Source organism: Narcine bancroftii, chromosome 3, assembly GCF_036971445.1.
Source record: "Narcine bancroftii isolate sNarBan1 chromosome 3, sNarBan1.hap1, whole genome shotgun sequence".
NCBI classification, from domain to species: Eukaryota; Metazoa; Chordata; class Chondrichthyes; order Torpediniformes; family Narcinidae; genus Narcine; species Narcine bancroftii.
Genome location: NC_091471.1, coordinates 238,691,052 through 238,710,376, shown reverse-complemented (window position 1 = coordinate 238,710,376; position 19,325 = coordinate 238,691,052). Strand labels below are relative to the sequence as shown.

Sequence of the window (19,325 nt, the reverse complement as noted above, 5' to 3'; positions counted from 1 at the left end):
ATGCATTTTGCCATTAGTTCTCCATTCACACTACACATGGTCTCAAGCAACTGGAAAATTCACTTATCCGGTATCTACTATCCCCATAAGTGCTGGATACCAGGGGTTTTACTGTATAATTCAATCAGTGACAATATCAACAAACACACTGCATTGGGGTAAGGTCCCACCTGGTTCAAGTGCGGCCTTTCTACTGCATTTCCCTGGTCTGCTCAATATGAAACTTTAGATCAGGTATCCTCAACGGGGGTCATATTTGATGAGTCAGGGTTTCAAGAGTTAAGGGGCGAATGCCGGGGAGTGGGGCTGAGTGGGAGGATGGAGCAGCTCATGATTAGGATGGTAGGGCAGACTCGATGGGCCGATTGGACTACTTCTGCTCTTGTCATTTAGTAATATGGCAACCCCCCACCCCACTGCCACCACCAAGGGCCACTCATTTATGGGAGGCCATGGACTGAAATCATGAAACATTTTTCTCGCAGTTGGTAGGAGGATGAAAGAAGCCAACTAAAGATGACTGCTTCACAGGGAAGGGGGCCCATAAGCTTTGAGCAGGGTCCGACAGGGATTATCCCCTTAAAACAGGCTGAGAGTGGCTGCTGGAGATTCACCAGCACAGTTGAGTCCTACCTGCATGTAGAGCACGTCGAAAGAATCAAAGACTTGTTGATCCAAACCAAGGCTTTTATTAACTAAAAGACTGGAGCATATCACAAGTAGGTCGACCAGTCCAGAATGACCTGGTCTGGCTAGGAGCAATCCTTTAAGACCTGCCAGTAGGTGTGCTACACTCTCGGCCAATCACAGTCATCCTACACTACCATCTGTACATATGGACATATACACATTGGTGATAGAATCTGTACAATCACATTCACCCCTTCTTTGAGAACCGACCCCGGGGTGGATGGAGGTTAGGGGCTGTACCGGTCAGGGGGCCTGACCATCCAGCGTGACCACCGTGGCACCAGGATTGGGGTCGCCGGAGTCGTGTCGCCGGCAGACCTGTAGAGGGCGGCCACTGCTTCGCTCAATTCCCCAACGGCATTGTCGACAGTCTGGCCTGAGCTGGTGGGGTGGTGCTGGTTCCTCTGTTCAAGCACATGACCTGGGGAAGAAAGAAATTGGGGAGGTTGGGTTAAAGGCACTGCTGGGCCTGATCCGGCTTGGGCTAGGTCCCTTACCGAGACTGTGTCTTCCCGCCCGACCGGGTACTCAACGTAGGCATAATGCGGGTTCACATGGAGCAGAGTCACTTGGTCAACCAAGGGGTCGTTCTTTGAGTATCGGACGTGGTGTCGTAAGAGGACCGGACCGGGAACCGTGAGCCACGCCGGTATGCTCGTTCCCGATTCGGATTTCCTCGGGAAAGAGGACATCCTTTCATGGGGGGTGGCATTGGTCGCGGTGCATAGGAGGGAGTGGATGGAGTGTAGGGCACTAGTGAGCACGTCCTGCCAGCGAGAGGTGGGGAGACCTTTGGACTGGAGGGCAAGCGTAACTGCTTTCCAGACGGAGGCATTCACTCTTTCGACTTGTCCATTACTGTGTGGGTTATAGCTGGTGGTCCTGCTTGAAGCAGTACCATGCTCCAGAAGGTACTGCCGCAACTCTGCACTCATAAACGAGGACCCCGTCACTGTGGATGTAACTGGGATACCCGAAGATGGCGAAGATGCTGTGCAGGGCCTCTATAACTGAGGAGGCAGTCATGTCCAAGCAGGGCACAGCGAACAGGAAGCGGGAGTTCTCATCGATGGCCATAAGGATGTAGGTATTATGATTGTCAACGGTAGGGGCCCCTTGAAGTCTATGCTGAGACGCTCAAAGGGGCGGTTGGCTTTGATGACGTGGGCATTCTCCGGACGGAAGAAGTGGGGCTTGCACTCAATGTACTCTGGGCAGACTCGGGACAGAGCGAATCTCCTTGACCATGTAGGGCAGGTTGCGAGCTTTGACAAAGTGCGCGAACCTAATGACCCCTGGATGACAGAGCTCCTCATGGAGTCTCTGCAGCCTGTCCAGTTGTATGTTAGCGCAAGTCCCACTGGAGAGCGCATCTGGCAGATTGTTGAGTTTACCAGGCCGATACAGTATGTCATAATTAAAGGTGGAGAGCTCAATTCTCCATCTGGCGATTTAATCATTCTTAATCTTACCTTGCTGGGTATTGCTAAACATGAAGGAGACCGCGGGTTGGTCGGTCAGCAGCGTAAAGCGCCTGCCAGTGAGGTAGTGTCTCCAATGATGTACTGCTTCAACTATGACCTGGGCCTCCTTCTCGACAGAGGAGTGTCGGCTCTCAGGATCCTGGAAGGTTCTGGAGAAGAAGGCTACCGGCCGGCCAGCTTGGTTCAAAGTGGCTGCCAGTGCAAAGTCGGACGCATTGCTCTTGACTTGGAATGGAATGGACTCGTCGATGGTGTGGAACGTTGCAGCAGCGATGTCCGATTTGATGCGGTCGAAGGCCGCTCTGGCTTTGGTTGACAGGGGGAAGGAGGTGGTCTTGATGAGTGGTCGTGCCTTGTTGGCATAGTGTGGAACCCATTGGGCATAGTAAGCGAAAAAGCCCAGGCAGCGTCTGAGTGCCTTCTGAGTGTTGGGGGGAGGGGCAAGTCCATGAGGGGACGCATGTAGTCAGGGTCCAGCATGACCCCCCCACCCCGTTCACCACCACACAACCCAGTATTGCGAGCCGAGTGGTCCAAGTCATCAAAGGCACCCGCCCCTTTGAACGTCTCAGTGTAGACCGTCGACCAATCGTAATACCTACATCCTTACGACCATCGACGAGTACTCCCACTTCCTGTTCGCTGTGCCCTGCTCGGACATGACTACCTCCTCAGTATTGAGGCCCTGCACAGCATCTTTGCCATCTTTGGGTACCCCAGTTACATCCACAGTGACGGGGTCCTCGTTTATGAGTGCAGAGTTGCGGCAGTACCTTCTGGAGCATGGTATTGCTTCAAGCAGGGCCACCAGCTATAACCCACACAGTAATGGGCAAGTCGAAAGAGTGAATTCCACCGTCTGGAAAGCGGTTACGCTTGCCCTCCAGTCCAAAGGTCTCCCCACCTCTCGCTGGCAGGACGTGCTCACTAGTGCCCTACACTCCATCCACTCCCTCCTATGCACCGCGACCAATGCCACTCCCCATGAAAGGATGTTTTATTTCCCGAAGAAATCCGAATCAGGAACGAGCATACCGGCGCGGCTCACGGTTCCCGGTCCGGTCCTCTTACGACACCACGTCGGGTACTCAAAGAATGACCCCTTGGTTGACCAAGTAACTCTGCTCCATGTGAACCCGCATTATGCCTACGTTGAGTACCCAGACGGATGGGAGGACACAGTCTCGGTAAGGGACCTAGCCCAAGCCGGATCAGGCGCAGCAGTGCCTTTAACCAAACCTCCCACAATTCCTTCTCCCCCAGGTCATGTGCTTGAACAGAGGGACCAGCACCACCCCACCAGCTCAGGCCAGACTGTCGACAATGCCGTTGGGAAATTGAGCGAAGCAGTGGCCGCCCCCTACGGGCCTTCCGGCGACACGACTTCGGCAACCCCAATCCTGGCACCACGGTTGTCATGCCGGATGGTCAGGTCTCCTGACCGGTACAGCCCCTAACCTCCATCCACCCTGGGGTCGGTTCTCAAAGAAGGGGTGAATGTGATAGTACAGATTCTATCACCAATGTGTATATGTACAGATTGTCATGTAGGATGAATGTGATTGGCTGAGAGCGTAGCCACACCTACTGGGAGGTCTTAAAGGATTGCTCCTAGCCAGACCAGGTCATTCTGAACTGGTCGACCTACTTGTGATATGCTCCAGTCTTTTAGTTAATAAAAGCCTTGGTTTGGATCAACAAGTTTTTGATTCTTTCGACGTGCTCTACAAATTTATTAACTAAAAGACTGGAGCATATCACACGTAGGTCGACCAGTCCAGAATGACCTGGTCTGGCTAGGAGCAACCCTTTAAGACCTGCCAGTAGATGTGGCTACACTGTCAGCCAATCACAGTCACCCTACACGACCATCTGTACATATACACATTGGTGATAGAATCTGTACTATCACACTGCATATTGGTTCTTGAGCAATTGAGGGTGGACAGTAAAAAGTTGGCGTTCACTTTCTGTCAAAATGGATAAAAGATGCTCTTGAGTATTACATTTTTAAATTAAATTTTTTAATGTAGACATACAGCACGGTAACAGGCCCTTCCAGCCCACGAGTCCATGCCGCCCAATTAACCTACACCCCCGGTACATTTCGAATGGTGGGAGGAAACTGGAGCCCCGGGGAACACCCACGCAGACACGGGAGAACGAACAAACTCTTTGCAGGCAGCACGAGATTCGAACGCCAGTCCCAGTCCCGGTCGCTGGCGCTGTAACTGCATCGTTCTAACCTCTACGCTCCCTGTGCTGCATTTCTCAAGGATAAGTGAAACAAAAGGGGTCAATTTTAATCCTACCTCTCAGGTCGAACTGGGTGGGTGTGTTTATTTTGAAAATCACAAGATATAGGAGCAGAAGTAGGCTCTTTGGCCCATTGACTCTGCTCAAATAAATGGAGTTTTTTCATAGGTTTACTGCACAGAAAGAGACCATTCAGCCCATCACATTCATGTTTCCTTTTCTTTGACCTGTTGCTTCCTTCTATAGGGATGATAGCACGCGGGAAGAATGTCAGCTCTCCACGGAAATGATTGCTGCCAACACCATGCGCTACATCTGCTCTCTTCCGATTATGCAGGTCTCTTTGTTTAGTCCATTGGACATTGAAGTGTGGCTCAATGCAAGTGTTGTCAAGAGGAGGGAGGAAATGTACATTAATCGCCTGGGTGAGTGAAACTGCATTTTCCAGTCCTTGGGTGAAAAACACGCAAACTCACAACCAGACATAACACACCTACAAGACAATACATATTCAGGACAAGTATTTCATCTAAACAAGGAAATATATATTGTTTAGTACAAATGAGAGTCTCGGAGGGTCAGTATGACCTTTGGTCATTCAGCATTCTCACTGCCCGTGGGAAGAAGCTGTTCCTCAGCCTGGTGGTGCTGGCTCTGATTCTCCTGTATTTCTTCCCCAACGGGAGCAGCTGAAAGATGTTGTGTGCGGGGTGGAAGGGGTCCTCAATGATTTTGCACCCTCTTCAGAGAATGATTCCTGTAGATCACGTCAGTGGGAGGTGGGATTGGTGGGGAAGACTCCAGTGATCCTCTCTGCAACTCTGATGGTCCTGTGGAAGGTTGAGAGGATGGTGGCCGGTCGCCTTGCCCACTTCAGTCTTCTCAAAGTGCAATTGCTGTTGCACCTTCCTGACAAGTGAGGAGATGTTGAGTGTCCACGATAGGTCCCTAGTTAAGTGAACTCCAAGGAACCTGTTGCTCTCTGCTATGATGTGTAGTGGAGGGTGGTTATTCTTGGTCCTCCTTAAGTCCATGATCATGTCCATGTGGAGAATCAGGTTGTTATTCTCGCACCATATCACAAGATTTTCCACCTCTTCCATTTGGTCAGGTCTACCTTCAGAGATGTTACCCCCATTTTGAGCTTAATGCAACAGAAATCTGCTGGCCAAAAACAAAGAAAATCTGTACCTTATGAAGCAAGGAATGCTAGGAATGTTAAATTTAGACAAACAGCTCTTCTGGCCCACAAGCCCATGCTGCCCAATTACACCCAATTGTCCTACAACCCTGGTATGTTTTGAACAGTGGGAGGAAACTGGATTACTTGGGGAAAACCCACAGACACAGGGAAAACGTATAAACTCCTTATGGACAGTGCAGGATTTGAACCCAAGTCATTGGCACTGTAACAGCACTGTACTAACTGCTATGCAAACCATGCTGTCCTAAAATCAGCAAATAGTTGTTCACCATCTTGAACGTAATCCCAAGCCAATACCATTGAGAATTTCTTGCTCTTTCAACACTGCTTTGCTTCTAACCCTCAGCTCCGTCTCAGTTTCAAGTCTTTTCCTGAAGTCACTGTCTCAGGGCAGATCCGAGAGAGTTACTGCACTCTTGACAGGTACTCTTTTCAAAGCAAAAATATAAACTTTATTCACAATAAAACAATTTTTGCAAAGGGGAAAATATCCTTAGTGTCCTATTGCCATTTAAACCTTATGTTTCGTTCTGTACTTTGTGGGGTTAGCCAATCATTATACCACCATCAGATGTTTGAAGAGCTTCCCCATGATCTTAGCCCCTTAATATCTAGTGCCAGGAAGATCCTAGATTGTGGTCCTTCCCCACAGTGCCCTTGCATTGGCTGCATCAAGCCTCTGTGTGTCCTTCAGTACGTACTCCTGCAGCCAGAAATGTGACAGACGGCAGCATTCCCTCGCCAACATCTCGGTGAGCTGGAAAACCAACAGGTTTCGGGCAAATCAAAGTGACCGACATGATGGTATTCCAGCAGTTCTGGGTGTTTGTCTCTGTCTGGGTCCATGGGAACAGCCCGTAAATCAGAGTGTACTCTGATTTACCCCAGCATCCTACTCCGCACAGTCTTAGGAAATCCGCAGCCTGCAGAGGTGGCTTTGTTCTCAAAATCCGAGCTCCTGGGCAAAATGTTCTGAGTTTTGGCCTCTTTTTCTCTCAGTTGTTTTGGATCCACCATCCAACGTGACAGTTCAACCGACAGGGAAACCTGGACAGCTTCATGTTCAGTGGTCCCCGCCCCAGTTTAAGTACCTGGAGAATTCCTTAATGTACGAGGTCAACTTCTCTTCAGCCGGTTCCAATGTCCAGAAGGTAAAGTACATGTCAGCATGTCCACTTCACACTCAATCACCTTCCTCTTATTTCCTATTCCCTATTACCTGCTGTAAAGTACATTGCACTCTTGTCTGTGTGTGTGTGTGTGTTTTTGTGCATGGCTGAGTGTGTGTGCGCTGGTGTGCTTATGTGTGTAATATTTTCCCATACATGGGTGGTGTAGTCCCCAACTGTGACACATTTAAATGTATTGTTTTAATTATTCACCTCCATCTTTCTTTCTTTCTTCTTTTTTTTGGGGTGGGTGGGAGGGATAGGGATAGGATGGGTATTATGGGATAAAATATGTATTACATTGTATTTTGCATGTATTATCTATTATTGATTATAAATAAACTTTTCAAAAAGAAATCAAAGTGTAAAAGTAAGAGTCCATAAATGAGTCCCTGATTGAGTTTGTTGTTGAGGAGTCTGATGGTGGAGGGGGAGCAGCTGTTCCTGAACCTGGTGGTGCGAGTCTTGTGGCCCCAGACCTCTTTCCTGATGGCAGCAGCAAGAACAGAGCGTGTGCTAGGTGGTGCGGATCCTTGATGATCGCTGCTGTTCTCTGACAGCAGTGTTCCCTGTAGATGTTCTCGATGGTGTGGAGAGTTTTGTCTGTGCTGTCTTGGGCTGTGTCTTAGTCCTATTTCTTATGTTATTGTGCCATGAGTGAGTGTTGAGCAGATGACATGCATCTCAATAACTTTCTATAACCTATGTAGGTGGAGACAATCAAAGGGAAAACCAAGTGTATCATTCTGAAGCTGAAATTGCAGACAGAATACTTTGTCAGTGTCCGTGCAAAGCCTGATGGAGTCTCCTTGGATGGCTATTGGACCTTGTGGTCCACTCCAGTGTCTGCTTTTACAGATTCAGGTATTGCAACCATCTCTGTGTATGTGACGTGACATTCTTCTGGTTGGGAAACTGCAATGCAGTAGCATTGGATTTCAGATAAAATGTCAGAGGACGAAGATCTTTCCTGTTTCTTCTCTAGACCTTTATTGGGGCTTGATAATTGTGGGCGGGATCCTTGCTGAAGCACCTGGAAATTGTGACTGTGAGAATGCTTTAAGAGAATTCTTGCTGGGTTCAGCAGGGAGAAGGGACAGGGTTCCATTCAGAGGAGTGGAAGTTGGTTTTTGCTTGCACCATAACATCATCATGGACTAGATGGGCTGAATGGCCTTTCCCCAAAAAATAAACTTTATTTTCAATAAAACTATGAACAAAGGAAAATTGTGCAGTCTTTTTGCATCCTTAATATCTATTCCTACATCCCATAACTGGTCACTGCTACATTCATTCTCTAATTTTATACATAGCAATAGCATGGATCTCCAGTGGCCACCCATTTCAATTCCCTGTCCCATGTCTGACCATTGTCTCATGCAGACTGAGACCACTGCAAATTGAAGGAACAATACCTCAACTCACATCTGTGCACTCTCCAATCAATGGCATTAACATCAACTTCTCCAGTTTCTGTTACATCTCTTTCCCCTCCCCCCCCATCTTTGTCCCTCAGTCTCCTAGCTCCGCCTCACTCCCTCCCTTTTCCCTGTCTTCTTTCACAGAGCCAAAATCAATGCTCACCTTTCCTCTTATCATCTGTCTGTTGGTCTGGACTCCTCACCTCCCATTCTTCCCCCTTTCTCTCCCCAGTCTTTATTTTACACCTGCCTGCTATTTGCTTACACCTTGAAGAAAGGCTCAGGCAAAAACATCGATAATATATCTCTAATATATTAATAATAATCTATAAAATGTAACTCGTGTGGATGCTGCGAGACTGGCTGGGTTCCTCCAGCATTTACTGTGTGTCTTTACTACAATCACAGCGTCTGCATTTCCGTGTTTCACTCCCTTGATTTCTGTCTAGTGATTTTATCCCTCGTTGGTGTTGAGGGGGAATGGTGTGGGCGAGAGATGGTAGACGGTGGGTTGGAGGATGGTGGTCAGGGCCACGTGGTGACAGAACCCCCAGGTGGGTGGGGACCTTTTTGAGAGAATGGAATGCAGTGGGTTGGGGTGAGGGGCTTGGGATGTGGTGGGAGCGGCTAATGGGAGGGTGGGAGGATTGTATTGCAAGACAGGGTGTGGGGGGGGGGTGTTTGAGAGGGAGAGAGAAAAACTCTATGTGTCTGAAGTTGTGAAACCATCAGGCTTTTATTAATTAATGACTGGAACAATCATCAACCTCATTGTTTGATCGAAGCGAAGAGAAAGGAGGAACATGCAAGGGGCTATGGGTAGGATCGGGCTGGGGAGGTGTGTCCAGCTGGCACAACAGTGGTTTACCACAGTGTCAGTGATGAAGGTTGCAGGAGAGACCAATGTGACGCAAACCTTCAGTGTTCACACGCCTGCCCTTCTGTCCTCCAGATCTGGACCCGCTGATCGTGAGCTTGGCGTCAATCCTCATCCTGATCACTGTGCTACTGTTGCTGACCATCCTCCTGACTTACCGCAGGTACTCACCTTGAAGCGATCACTTTGTTTTCTGGCCCATCTAAAATAGTCAGACTTTAGGAAAAAAATACAGGGCATGATGTTTGTGGATTAATGGTTCTGAGGTCAGGTTCCAAAGTGGACAACTTCATCTGCATCAGTCTCTCTCCATGACTGCTTTCCCCATACCCTCTTTAAAGCCTACAGATCAGTCTTGTCTGTTTAGAAATGGACTCGACTTCCCAATTCTAGAGTCCAGAGACTCATTTAAAGCCTTTTATTTTGCACATTATTTTTACTGAATTTTTTTTCTGTATTGCAGTCAGTTTGTTTACATTTCTCTCTTTTGTGCGCACATCTTTTTTTTCTTAAGTACAGTTACCAAAAAGTAGAAATTCTGCCTGCCCCGTAGGATCTCAGTGTTGTTAGTGATGTCTTATTTTTGAACAATAAATTTGAACTTTGAATTCCAGCTGAACAAGGGTTATCATTGGGTGTTGAGCTAAATCTCCTCAGAAAGACTTAATGTTTTATGCTTTTTTTAATCCACTTCTACTGCTCCCCATCTCTTGCAATCATACCCCCATTTCTACACCCCAGCTATCTCCGTCTATGTACAGCTCCTTTTGGATCCTTCACTCTGCGACTCCATTTGTTTCAGTGACATTGATGTTTGAAGGTGATGGTAATAGATGTTGAAAGGTTGTTTCACACAGTGGGAGAGTCTAGGACAAGAGGGCAGAGCTTCAGGATTGAAGGGCATCCACTTAGAACAGAGATGCAGAGAAACTCCTTCAGCCAGATGAATCTATGGAATTTGTTGCCACAGGCAGTCATGGAGACCAGGTCATTGGTGAATTTAAGGCAGAGATTGACAGGTTCTTGGATAGCCAGGGCATCAGAGGTTCTGGGGAGAAGGCCGGGCAGTGGGGCTGAGTGGGGAAATGGATCAGCTCATGATTGAATTGCAGAGCAGGGTTGATGAGCTGAATGGCTATTTCTGCTCCTATGTCTTCTGGTCTAATCTAGGGCCTGCTGAAACTGAAAATCAATCAGAATCATTCTCTTGACACCCTGAGTCTCAAAGTTCTACTGATATACTTTTGTAGTCCCAATAATTGGCCCTTTTTTGTTTGTTGAAAGCAGAATTTAATGTTCTTGAACAGGGGGGTGGTGTTGAAGTTGTTCACTGGGTCTGGGTTTAGGGTTCAGCTGATGGAGCGCATACTTTTGATGAGAAAAGAAACTATGACCTTGGTTCAATGCTTCTGATTCACAGGATGATAAAGGAAACCTTCTGGCCACTGGTCCCTTCTCCAGAGAACAAGTTTGATGGCCTGTTCACTGTATACCAGGGAAACTTCCAGGTAAATGCTGGCTCGTGACCTCTCTCGTGAAATCAATCCTTGAAAGTTTTAAAAAGTACTAAAGGAAAGCCCTGACTTCTGTCGCAGGAGGTTTGCGCTGAACTATATTTCCTCGGCTACTCCTGCTACCGGGGATACATAATTCCCTGAAAGTGGCATCACAGGTGGATAGGGTTGTAAAGAGAACTGTTGGTGTGTTGGCCTTCATAAATCAAAATACTGAGTACAGGAGCTGGGATGTTACGGTAAAATTATATAAGACATTGGTGAGGCCAAATTTGGAGTATTGTGTACAGTTTTGATCACTGAATAACAGGAAAGATACCAATAAGATAGAAAGAGTGCAGAGAAGATTTACATTGCTGGGACTTCTGGAAAAGGTTAAACAGGTTAGACTTTATTCTTTGGAGTGTAGAAGAATGAGGGGAGATTTGATCGAGGTATTTAAAATTATGAGGGGGATAAACAGAGTAAATGAACTTAGGCTTTTTCCACTGAGGTGAGGTGAGATACAAACCAGAGGACATGGGTTAAGGGTGAAAGGGGAAAATTTTAGGGGGAACCACACAGAGAGTGGTGGGGGTGAGGATTGAGCTGCTAGCTGAAGTGGTGAGTTTAGGAAGAACTTGGACATGTACGTGGATGGGAGGGTTATAGAGGGCTCTGGTTGGGTGCAGGTCAATGGGACTAGGCAGAACAATAGTTCAGCACAGACTGGAAACCGAAGGGCTTGTTTCCTATGCTGTAAAATTCTATGATTCAATGGTCCTATGTTAGGGTGAGAGTTAAGGAGGAATGTAGATGTGGGGAAAGGAGGTGTTGTTTGATGGGGCCACAACCAGTCTGCTGGAGGAACCCGGCATCAGTAGGAGAGGACCCTTCATCAAGACTCAATATTAAAGGATCCACCTGTTGGCCACTCTCACTTCTCCCCCTTCCATCCTGCAGAAGGTACATGAGTGATTCAAGGAGAGTCTTGATGAAGGGTCCCAGCCCTTCTGAGCATCTGATTTTTGGATTTAAATGTTGTCTTCAAACTTAACATTGAGCAGAATGGGCCAGAACTTATCCAAATGATTTGAAAGAATGTGAGGTGATGAAGAATTTTGGCCTGAAACTTCGAATTTCTCCAGCAGATTGAGTTTTGCTAGCGTTTTATACTGTTCTAGTTTGACCTTGCTCCCCGTCCGTCGGGGTTCTTGCGGATAACCATGCTTTTCTCGGCCTGCAGGAGTGGCTCGGCCAACACAGCGCACAGGTCCGGTGGAACCTCCAGTTCTTCAGCACCAACGATCCGCCCTCCGCCTTGGAGGTATTATCTGAGATAAAGACATTCCCACCAGGCCAGGTGAAAAGCAAACACCAGGAGATCTTCCAGGATGAGCAGAGCTTCATGATGATTGGATCCTGTGCCTTCAAGCTGCAGGAACCATGGATGCCATTGGATGAGAGCAGGTCACGTGATTACTTACAGCCATCAGACAGCACCAGGGAGGCCTATATTGTTTTGAACCAGGACTTTTTACTCAACAATGATCTCCATTCCGACATGCACAGTTTTACTCAGAGCAGCAATGACATCTCGGAGGAGGAGATGCCTCTTCAGTTGTTATTTATGAGCCCAGGAATGAAGCATCAGAACAAGTCTTTTCCTGAAGAGAGGGAAGAAGACTTGGTCTTGAATAGCTCAATCTCCCGGCAATCCTCACAGTCCAGTGGGATTGGGCATGAAAGCCCTGTGTCATTTGGAGCTTTTGACAATGCCAAATGTGATCCCGGTGGACAATTGATCTATCCCAATCCTTCAAATGGACTTCTGGGGAACCACACAAACCACCCCTACCACCTAATGCTGGATTCTGGGGTTTCTGCCGACTTCAACCAAACAGATCTTCCATCCTTCGGCACTCAGTCCAGCACAGGCATTTACACAAATCTCTGGAAAAGGGAAGATCTCCTTGAGAACATCCCTGCTCTGAATGTCCTCCATATATAGGCCTGAGAGCTCTTTGACCATGCACTGAGAAAGTTTCCCACCTTTAAGGAAAAAGAACTGCAGGGTGAAGCAACCAAACCAAATGCAGAGTGAAGAATCCTTTCACCAAGGAACAGCCTGAACAATGGGCAACCAAGGCATTTGATCAGAGCCAGAATCCTTCTAAAATACTGCCAAGGAGAGAGGCTTCTCAACTCAAGCCAGTGTAGAGATGGGGGCAAGGCCAACTATCTCAATGCTAGTCATCGTGAAGAAGTCGTTCCTCACGAGTTTGGCCCCATGAGGAATTTCAAGATGATAGATGGACTGCTGAAGGGAAAAATGATATCTGTTGGACGTGCACAAGGAGAAAGGGCAAGATCAAAGGATAGAGAACATTTATTCCCAGGCAGATGTCACAAGTACCAGTCCCTTCAAACAAGATTCAGGATTCCTTTATTGTCATGTAATAGTACAGAACATGTAATATTGCACAGAATTGTCTTCTGCCTTCCATAAGACAAAGAATCAGCATCAGTGTTGCCTGGTGCCCCTTACAATATGAGAGAAAGAGAAGCAAAAGAGATTCCCTTCAAAGTTATTGTCCACAGATTGCCTCCAGAGTTCCAGAATGCAGACCGTTCTTGCAGATGAATGTACACAATATCATGAAGGTATTAACAGACATCGGGTGTCTGTAGAGAGAGGGTGAAGAGTTCACAACAACAGTGCAATGGACTGTATAGCAACATGGAAGGGGTCCAACTATTGGGTGAACTTAAAGTGAATATAATCAGTGTGGTCATAAACAATATGAGGATTCTCAGCTTTAAGAATCACTGCAATTATTCAGCAAACAATAAGTCTACACCAACAATGAGAGTCACCAGTTTCAAGGCCAGGATACCTTGTAACCCTCCCTTGGTGGGAGAGACACGTGGGACTGGAAAGGGCTACTTTATTTACCTTTTACAGCATCCTGTGACTTGGGTGCTCTGTGGTTAGTAAGGGGTTATTTAAGGTGGTGTGCGAGTGCAAAAAAATGGTTGAAAACCACTGGCTTAAGCAGATGTCCTGTGCTATTGGCCATTTGTCCCCCTAAGGCAAAGGTCCCCTCTATCTGGGTCTCTCATAATACTGTACAGCTCCATTAAGCTGCCACTCTCTCTGGATTGCAGAGGTTCCTGGAAGGTATAAAGCTTTCAGCAGGCCACCATAATGGGTCTCACAGTGCCCCTATTGTCACTGGACTTCTGACTAGACAAAGGAGATAAAGAACTAAAATCCCCAGAGACTTAAATGGGTAATCACCCAACATGGAGGAAGGTGGTACTGAGACCACCAACGTCCTGATGGCATTGTACCACAAACCTGACCTGGAATACCTACCACAGAGAGACAGAGTCGAGGTGCTCAGCAAAGCTATCTCCCAATCTGTGCCTAGTCTCTCCGACGTAGAAGAGGCCACAACCGGAGCTTCTCTGGGAGAGGGTCTGTTTGGGGCCCCAAATGGTGGTGAAGGGGGGTACGTGCAGCACTTCCTGCGGCCACAGGAGAAGGTACTGGGTGATTGGTGGGAAGGGAGGAGTGGACAAGGCAGTCACGGAGGGAGGAGTCCTTACGGAAGTCGGAGAGGGGAGGGAAGGGCAAGGTTTGTCTGGTGGTGGGATCCTGTTGCAGGTGATGAATAGGGAGTTGGAAGAGGAGAATGGCAGGGTCCGAAGCAGCCTTGAACAGCCACAGAACAACTGAAGGCTTGCATTAGCTGTGTCACAGCTAGTTATCAGTCCTAGCGCGCGCTCGTGTGTGTGTGTGTGTGTGTGTGTGTGTGTGTGTGTGTGTGTGTGTGTGTGTGTGTGTGTGTGTGTGTGTGTGTGTGTGTGTGTGTGTGTGTGTGTGTGTGTGTGTGTGTGTGTGTGTGTGTGTGTGTGGGGGGGCGGGGGGGTGGATGGATGCGGGAAAACTGCATTTCTCTGCCTTTTACCCACACATGCATAAGTCTCTAAAATTTTGAGGGGCCTCTTTGGAGTCGTCCGCGCCCTGAGCACCTGCTGCACTGAAGTGAAACACAAAAGTCTGCAGACACTATGGTTGAAGTAAGAACCCGATGCTGGAGAAACTCAGCAGGTCAAACAGAGTTGAGGTAAAGATACAGAGCCAACGTAACCACTCTATCCAGGCCTCTCATAATCCTGTACACCTTCAAGGCACTGTTCCCTCTCAGCTATGCGCTTGTGTGCACACACACTTTGCAACCAGTGCACAAAGGAAATGAATGTGCACACAAAAGGTTAGTTACCTAAAATAATGCAGTAATTAATAATTAGACTTATAGAATGCAATCATACATGTATTAGATTAAAACATGCCAATACACTTTTATTCGCCATGAGAGATAAGCTTTGCCAAAATCCATTTTCAAGTTTACATTTGCACAAGCATTCAGCGAGCACGTACTTCTGTCACAGGAAAAACATTTATGCAACATCAGATTTTTGCCTACACTGACTACTAAAAATTAGAGGGAACATTGCTCCAAGGTATCCTACCTTGATGAGGGGCTCCAGGCCAAAACATTGGTCTGTACCTTTACAGACTCGCCAAGGCAAATAGCGCCATTGGAAGACTACACAAAAGAGTCTGGAAAAACAACCAACTGAAAAACCTCACAAAGATAAGCGTATACAGAGCCGTTGTCATACCCACACTCCTGTTCGGCTCCGAATCATGGGTCCTCTACCGGCACCACCTACGGCTCCTAGAACGCTTCCACCAGCGTTGTCTCCGCTCCATCCTCAACATCCATTGGAGCGCTCACACCCCTAACGTCGAGGTACTCGAGATGGCAGAGGTCGACAGCATCGAGTCCACGCTGCTGAAGATCCAGCTGCGCTGGATGGGTCACGTCTCCAGAATGGAGGACCATCGCCTTCCCAAGATCGTATTATATGGCGAGCTCTCCACTGGCCACCGTGACAGAGGTGCACCAATGAAAAGGTACAAGGACTGCCTAAAGAAATCTCTTGGTGCCTGCCACATTGACCACCGCCAGTGGGCTGATAACGCCTCAAACCGTGCATCTTGGCGCCTCACAGTTTGGCGGGCAGCAGCCTCCTTTGAAGAAGACCGCAGAGCCCACCTCACTGACAAAAGGCAAAGGAGGAAAAACCCAACACCCAACCCCAACCAACCAATTTTCCCTTGCAACCGCTGCAATCGTGTCTGCCTGTCCCGCATCGGACTGGTCAGCCACAAACGAGCCTGCAGCTGACGTGGACTTTTTACCCCCTCCATAAATCTTCGTCCGCGAAGCCAAGCCAAAGAAAAGAAAAACCTTTACCTTTACTATATATTGTACATGTTTTGACCTGCTGAGTTTCTTCAGTATTGTGGTCTGGTTTACAGTAAGAGAAGCCATGAGTGATTGGAATTCTGAAGCAAATTAAACCCACCCCTCCCTAATGAAATGTGGTCCCTTAATGAGATTGGAGAGTGTGTCCCTCTCGCCACAGAACTGCCAGTTGCCAAACCAACAGGCAGAGATCATGCTTCCAAATTAAATTTTTCTTTGACTCCTTTTGCATCATCCTGAGCTGACTGTATAAGGTAGGTTACCTTGCTTGGATTGTGCTTCACTGCCACAAAACATCTGCACAATAAGTTCCTCCAGAGGGAAAGGCTCGAGGGGGTAAATATTGAGGAATTTCTAAGAATTGGAACAAGTACAGAAAATTCTTGCAGGATTAAAACAGTATCTTTTGCAAATTTAGTTCCAGTGCCAGCGTCCCAAGTTCGAATCCCACCCCGTCCGTAAGGATTTTATACGTTCTCCCCATTTCTATTTGGGTTTTCCCCAGGTGTTTCAGTTTCCTCCCACCCTCCAAAAATGTATGGGGATTGTAGGCCAATTGGGTGTACTGGCTCATGGACTGGAAGGGCTTGTTACCGTGCTGTATGTCGTCATTGGGTGTAATTGGGTGACACAGTTGGCATAGAGGTTAGTGCAATGTTATTACAGTGCCAGTGATCAGGACCAGGGTTCAAATCCCATGAAGGAGCTTGTACGTTCTCCCCATGTCTGTGTGGGTTTCCCTGGGGGTCCGATTTCCTCCCACTGTTCAAAACGTACCAGGGATTGTAGATTAATTGGGTGGCACAGATTCGTGGTCTGAAAGGACCTATTACTGTGCTCTATGTCCAAATTTAAAAAAAAAAGAAATTTAAATTTGAAATTGAAATTTAATTTAAATGTAAGGTGTATTTCTGAAACCATCTGTGGAGCAGGGAAGGGGCAACAAAGAACTATTAAGTTCTGTCCCTGTCTCTGTATTGTGTGATATATCTAGAATATTATGAATCCAGAGCAAATGTTTTGGTAAGTGGATGGTGACCAACCTCTATTTAAATGACCTTACAATTTCCACTTGTTATTACAAGTCAATTGCTGTGAAATGCACATAACTCTAAAATCTAACTGATCGATGTAAGAATTCTATACTTATAGAATGTACTTTATAATTGTTCAAAAAGTTGTAAATATTTTTTATTTTGGGCCCTTTTTAAAAAAAAATTAATAAACTAAAATTGATTTATTTTACATCTTTGTCCATCTTTATAACTATAAAATACATCTTCCTTGTCTTTACCTGGTTGCTGTCAAAACACAGAAATGCCGGAGGAACTCAATGGGTCTCACACATCCATAGGAGATAAAGATGTATTACCAATGTATCGGGTCCGAAGTCTGCCTGCTTGCTAATTTCAAGCCTTAGGGCACCTATACTATAGGTGCTTTGGGGGTGAGTTAGGGATTACTCAAGGTGATATGTGAGTAGAAAATAAATACTGAGAACCTCTGCTTGGGTTTCTGCACTAAATTTAAGGAATGAGTATTCTGGACGTGCTAACTCTTGGAAACTGGCAGAAGCATGAAAGGAGAGATGCAAAATGATTTGATCAATAAATTGACCAGCAAGTTCTGGTGATGGTCAAGATCAGTGATACTCAACCTTTTTCCTTTCCACTCCCATACCACCTTATATAATCCCTTGCTAGTCGCAGAGCCCCTACAACAGGGATGGCCAAACTTGGTGTATATAAGAGCCACGTACGATAAACTTCAGATGTTTGAGAGTTGCAACATTCACGCAATCGCAAGCCATGTCCACTAGGACTACCATTGTGAGCAGTGGCTCGTACAATTCCTGTCTCACTGAACATATTTCCACGAGCCGCACATTGTACGTCAAAGAGCTGCACGTGGCTCGCAAGCTGCGGTTTGGCCACCCCTGACCTATGACATGGGATGCCTCAGGTGCTCTGTGGTTAGTAAGGGATTATTTAAGGAGGTATGTGACTGGAAAGAAAAAGGTTGAGAACTACTGGACAAGATGGGAGAACATCCTTGTCTCCTGCACTTCTTCATGACTAAGTGTGCACTCATTAACATGGCTTAACATTTCCATTCCTTTTCTTTCCAAATGCCCTGATCTGATGATGGGCTCATCTCCACCTCCCTGCCTTTTCCCCATATCCCTTATTTCCCCGACTATGTAGAAATCTATCCAACCTTGTCATAAATAGATTTACTGAGGTCGCCTCCAATGCTTCTATGGGCAACGAATTCTAGTTTCACCTCCCTCTGGGAAAAGCAGTTCCTCCTCATCTCCATCCTAAATCTACTACACTGAATCTTCAGACTATGTCCCCTAGTTCTGGTCTCCCCCACCAATGGAAACAACTTGTACACCTCAATCTTATCTATGCCTTTCATAATTTATATGATTCTCATTCTTCTAAATTCCAGCGAGCGCAGTCCCAGATGACTCAATCTCTCCTCATCTCTGGAATCCACCTGGTGAACTTCCTCTGCACTGCCTCCAAAGCCAAGTACATCCTTTCTCAAGTAAGGAGACGAGACTGGGAGCAGGACTCCAGATGTGGTCTCACAGTACATTGTGCAGTTACAGCATAACCTCCCTGCTCCTAAATTCAATCTTGCTAACAATGAAGGCCAACATTCCTAGAGAAATGAAATTCACTGTTTTGTGGCAGCCTCACAGTTTCTATAAACCACATTTCAAGATATATAAAATAGTGCAAGAAAAAAGAAAAAGACAAGGTGAGGTAGTGTCTGAGGTTCATTGTTCATTCAGGAATCTGATGGCAGAGAAGAAGCTGTCCTTGTACCGCTCATCTGCAGGTTCCTTTACCTCCTTCCTGATGGTAGCAAAGTGAAGAAGGCATGGCCTGGGTGGTGGGGGTCCTTGAGGATGATTATAGAAGACAGAGATACATCTGTGTACCCATACCCTTGTTTTGTGCATGTTGTTCAAACACTGGAGAAAGGAGACATATTAGTGTGGACTAAATTTGGGTGTGTGCTCAGATGTAATTTTGCCTAAATGCATGATACGTTTATCTGCTGTGTGGCAGCTGTGTGTGGGCTCAGGATGTTTATCGCTCCCCTGGGAAACTTGCACTCACTTGTCCACTCCTGACGCGTCTGTGGAAATATGTTGCTGCGATAAGATTGAAGGTCACTTCCACTGACGAGGCAATTGGCGGGAAATAGCCTGCTTTCGGAACACGTGAATCTTCTCCATGTGTTTTTGTACAGAAGAAAACACAAAGCTTGTTAACCAGTCCCAGATGGAATTGCATGCAGGTGATTAAGCCCCAGGTAGATCTCTGAAACACAGCACTGAAATATTTCAACTTCATCTTAAACCCAATGTTCAC

At 46.8% G+C, this 19,325-nt stretch overlaps 1 protein-coding gene across 2 annotated transcripts in view; it reads left to right on the top strand.

The window, feature by feature from the left end:
• Window positions 1-12,605, top strand: part of epor (erythropoietin receptor) — a 28,857-nt gene extending 16,252 nt beyond the window's left edge. For both annotated transcript variants that reach the window (XM_069927203.1, XM_069927204.1), the window contains exons 3-8: window positions 4,677-4,855; window positions 6,634-6,785; window positions 7,514-7,667; window positions 9,177-9,264; window positions 10,522-10,609; window positions 11,841-12,605. In XM_069927203.1, the coding sequence (XP_069783304.1) occupies window positions 4,677-4,855; window positions 6,634-6,785; window positions 7,514-7,667; window positions 9,177-9,264; window positions 10,522-10,609; window positions 11,841-12,605 (1,426 nt within the window). The remainder of the gene's footprint in view (window positions 1-4,676; window positions 4,856-6,633; window positions 6,786-7,513; window positions 7,668-9,176; window positions 9,265-10,521; window positions 10,610-11,840) is intronic.
• The last annotated feature ends 6,720 nt before the right edge of the window (window positions 12,606-19,325 follow it).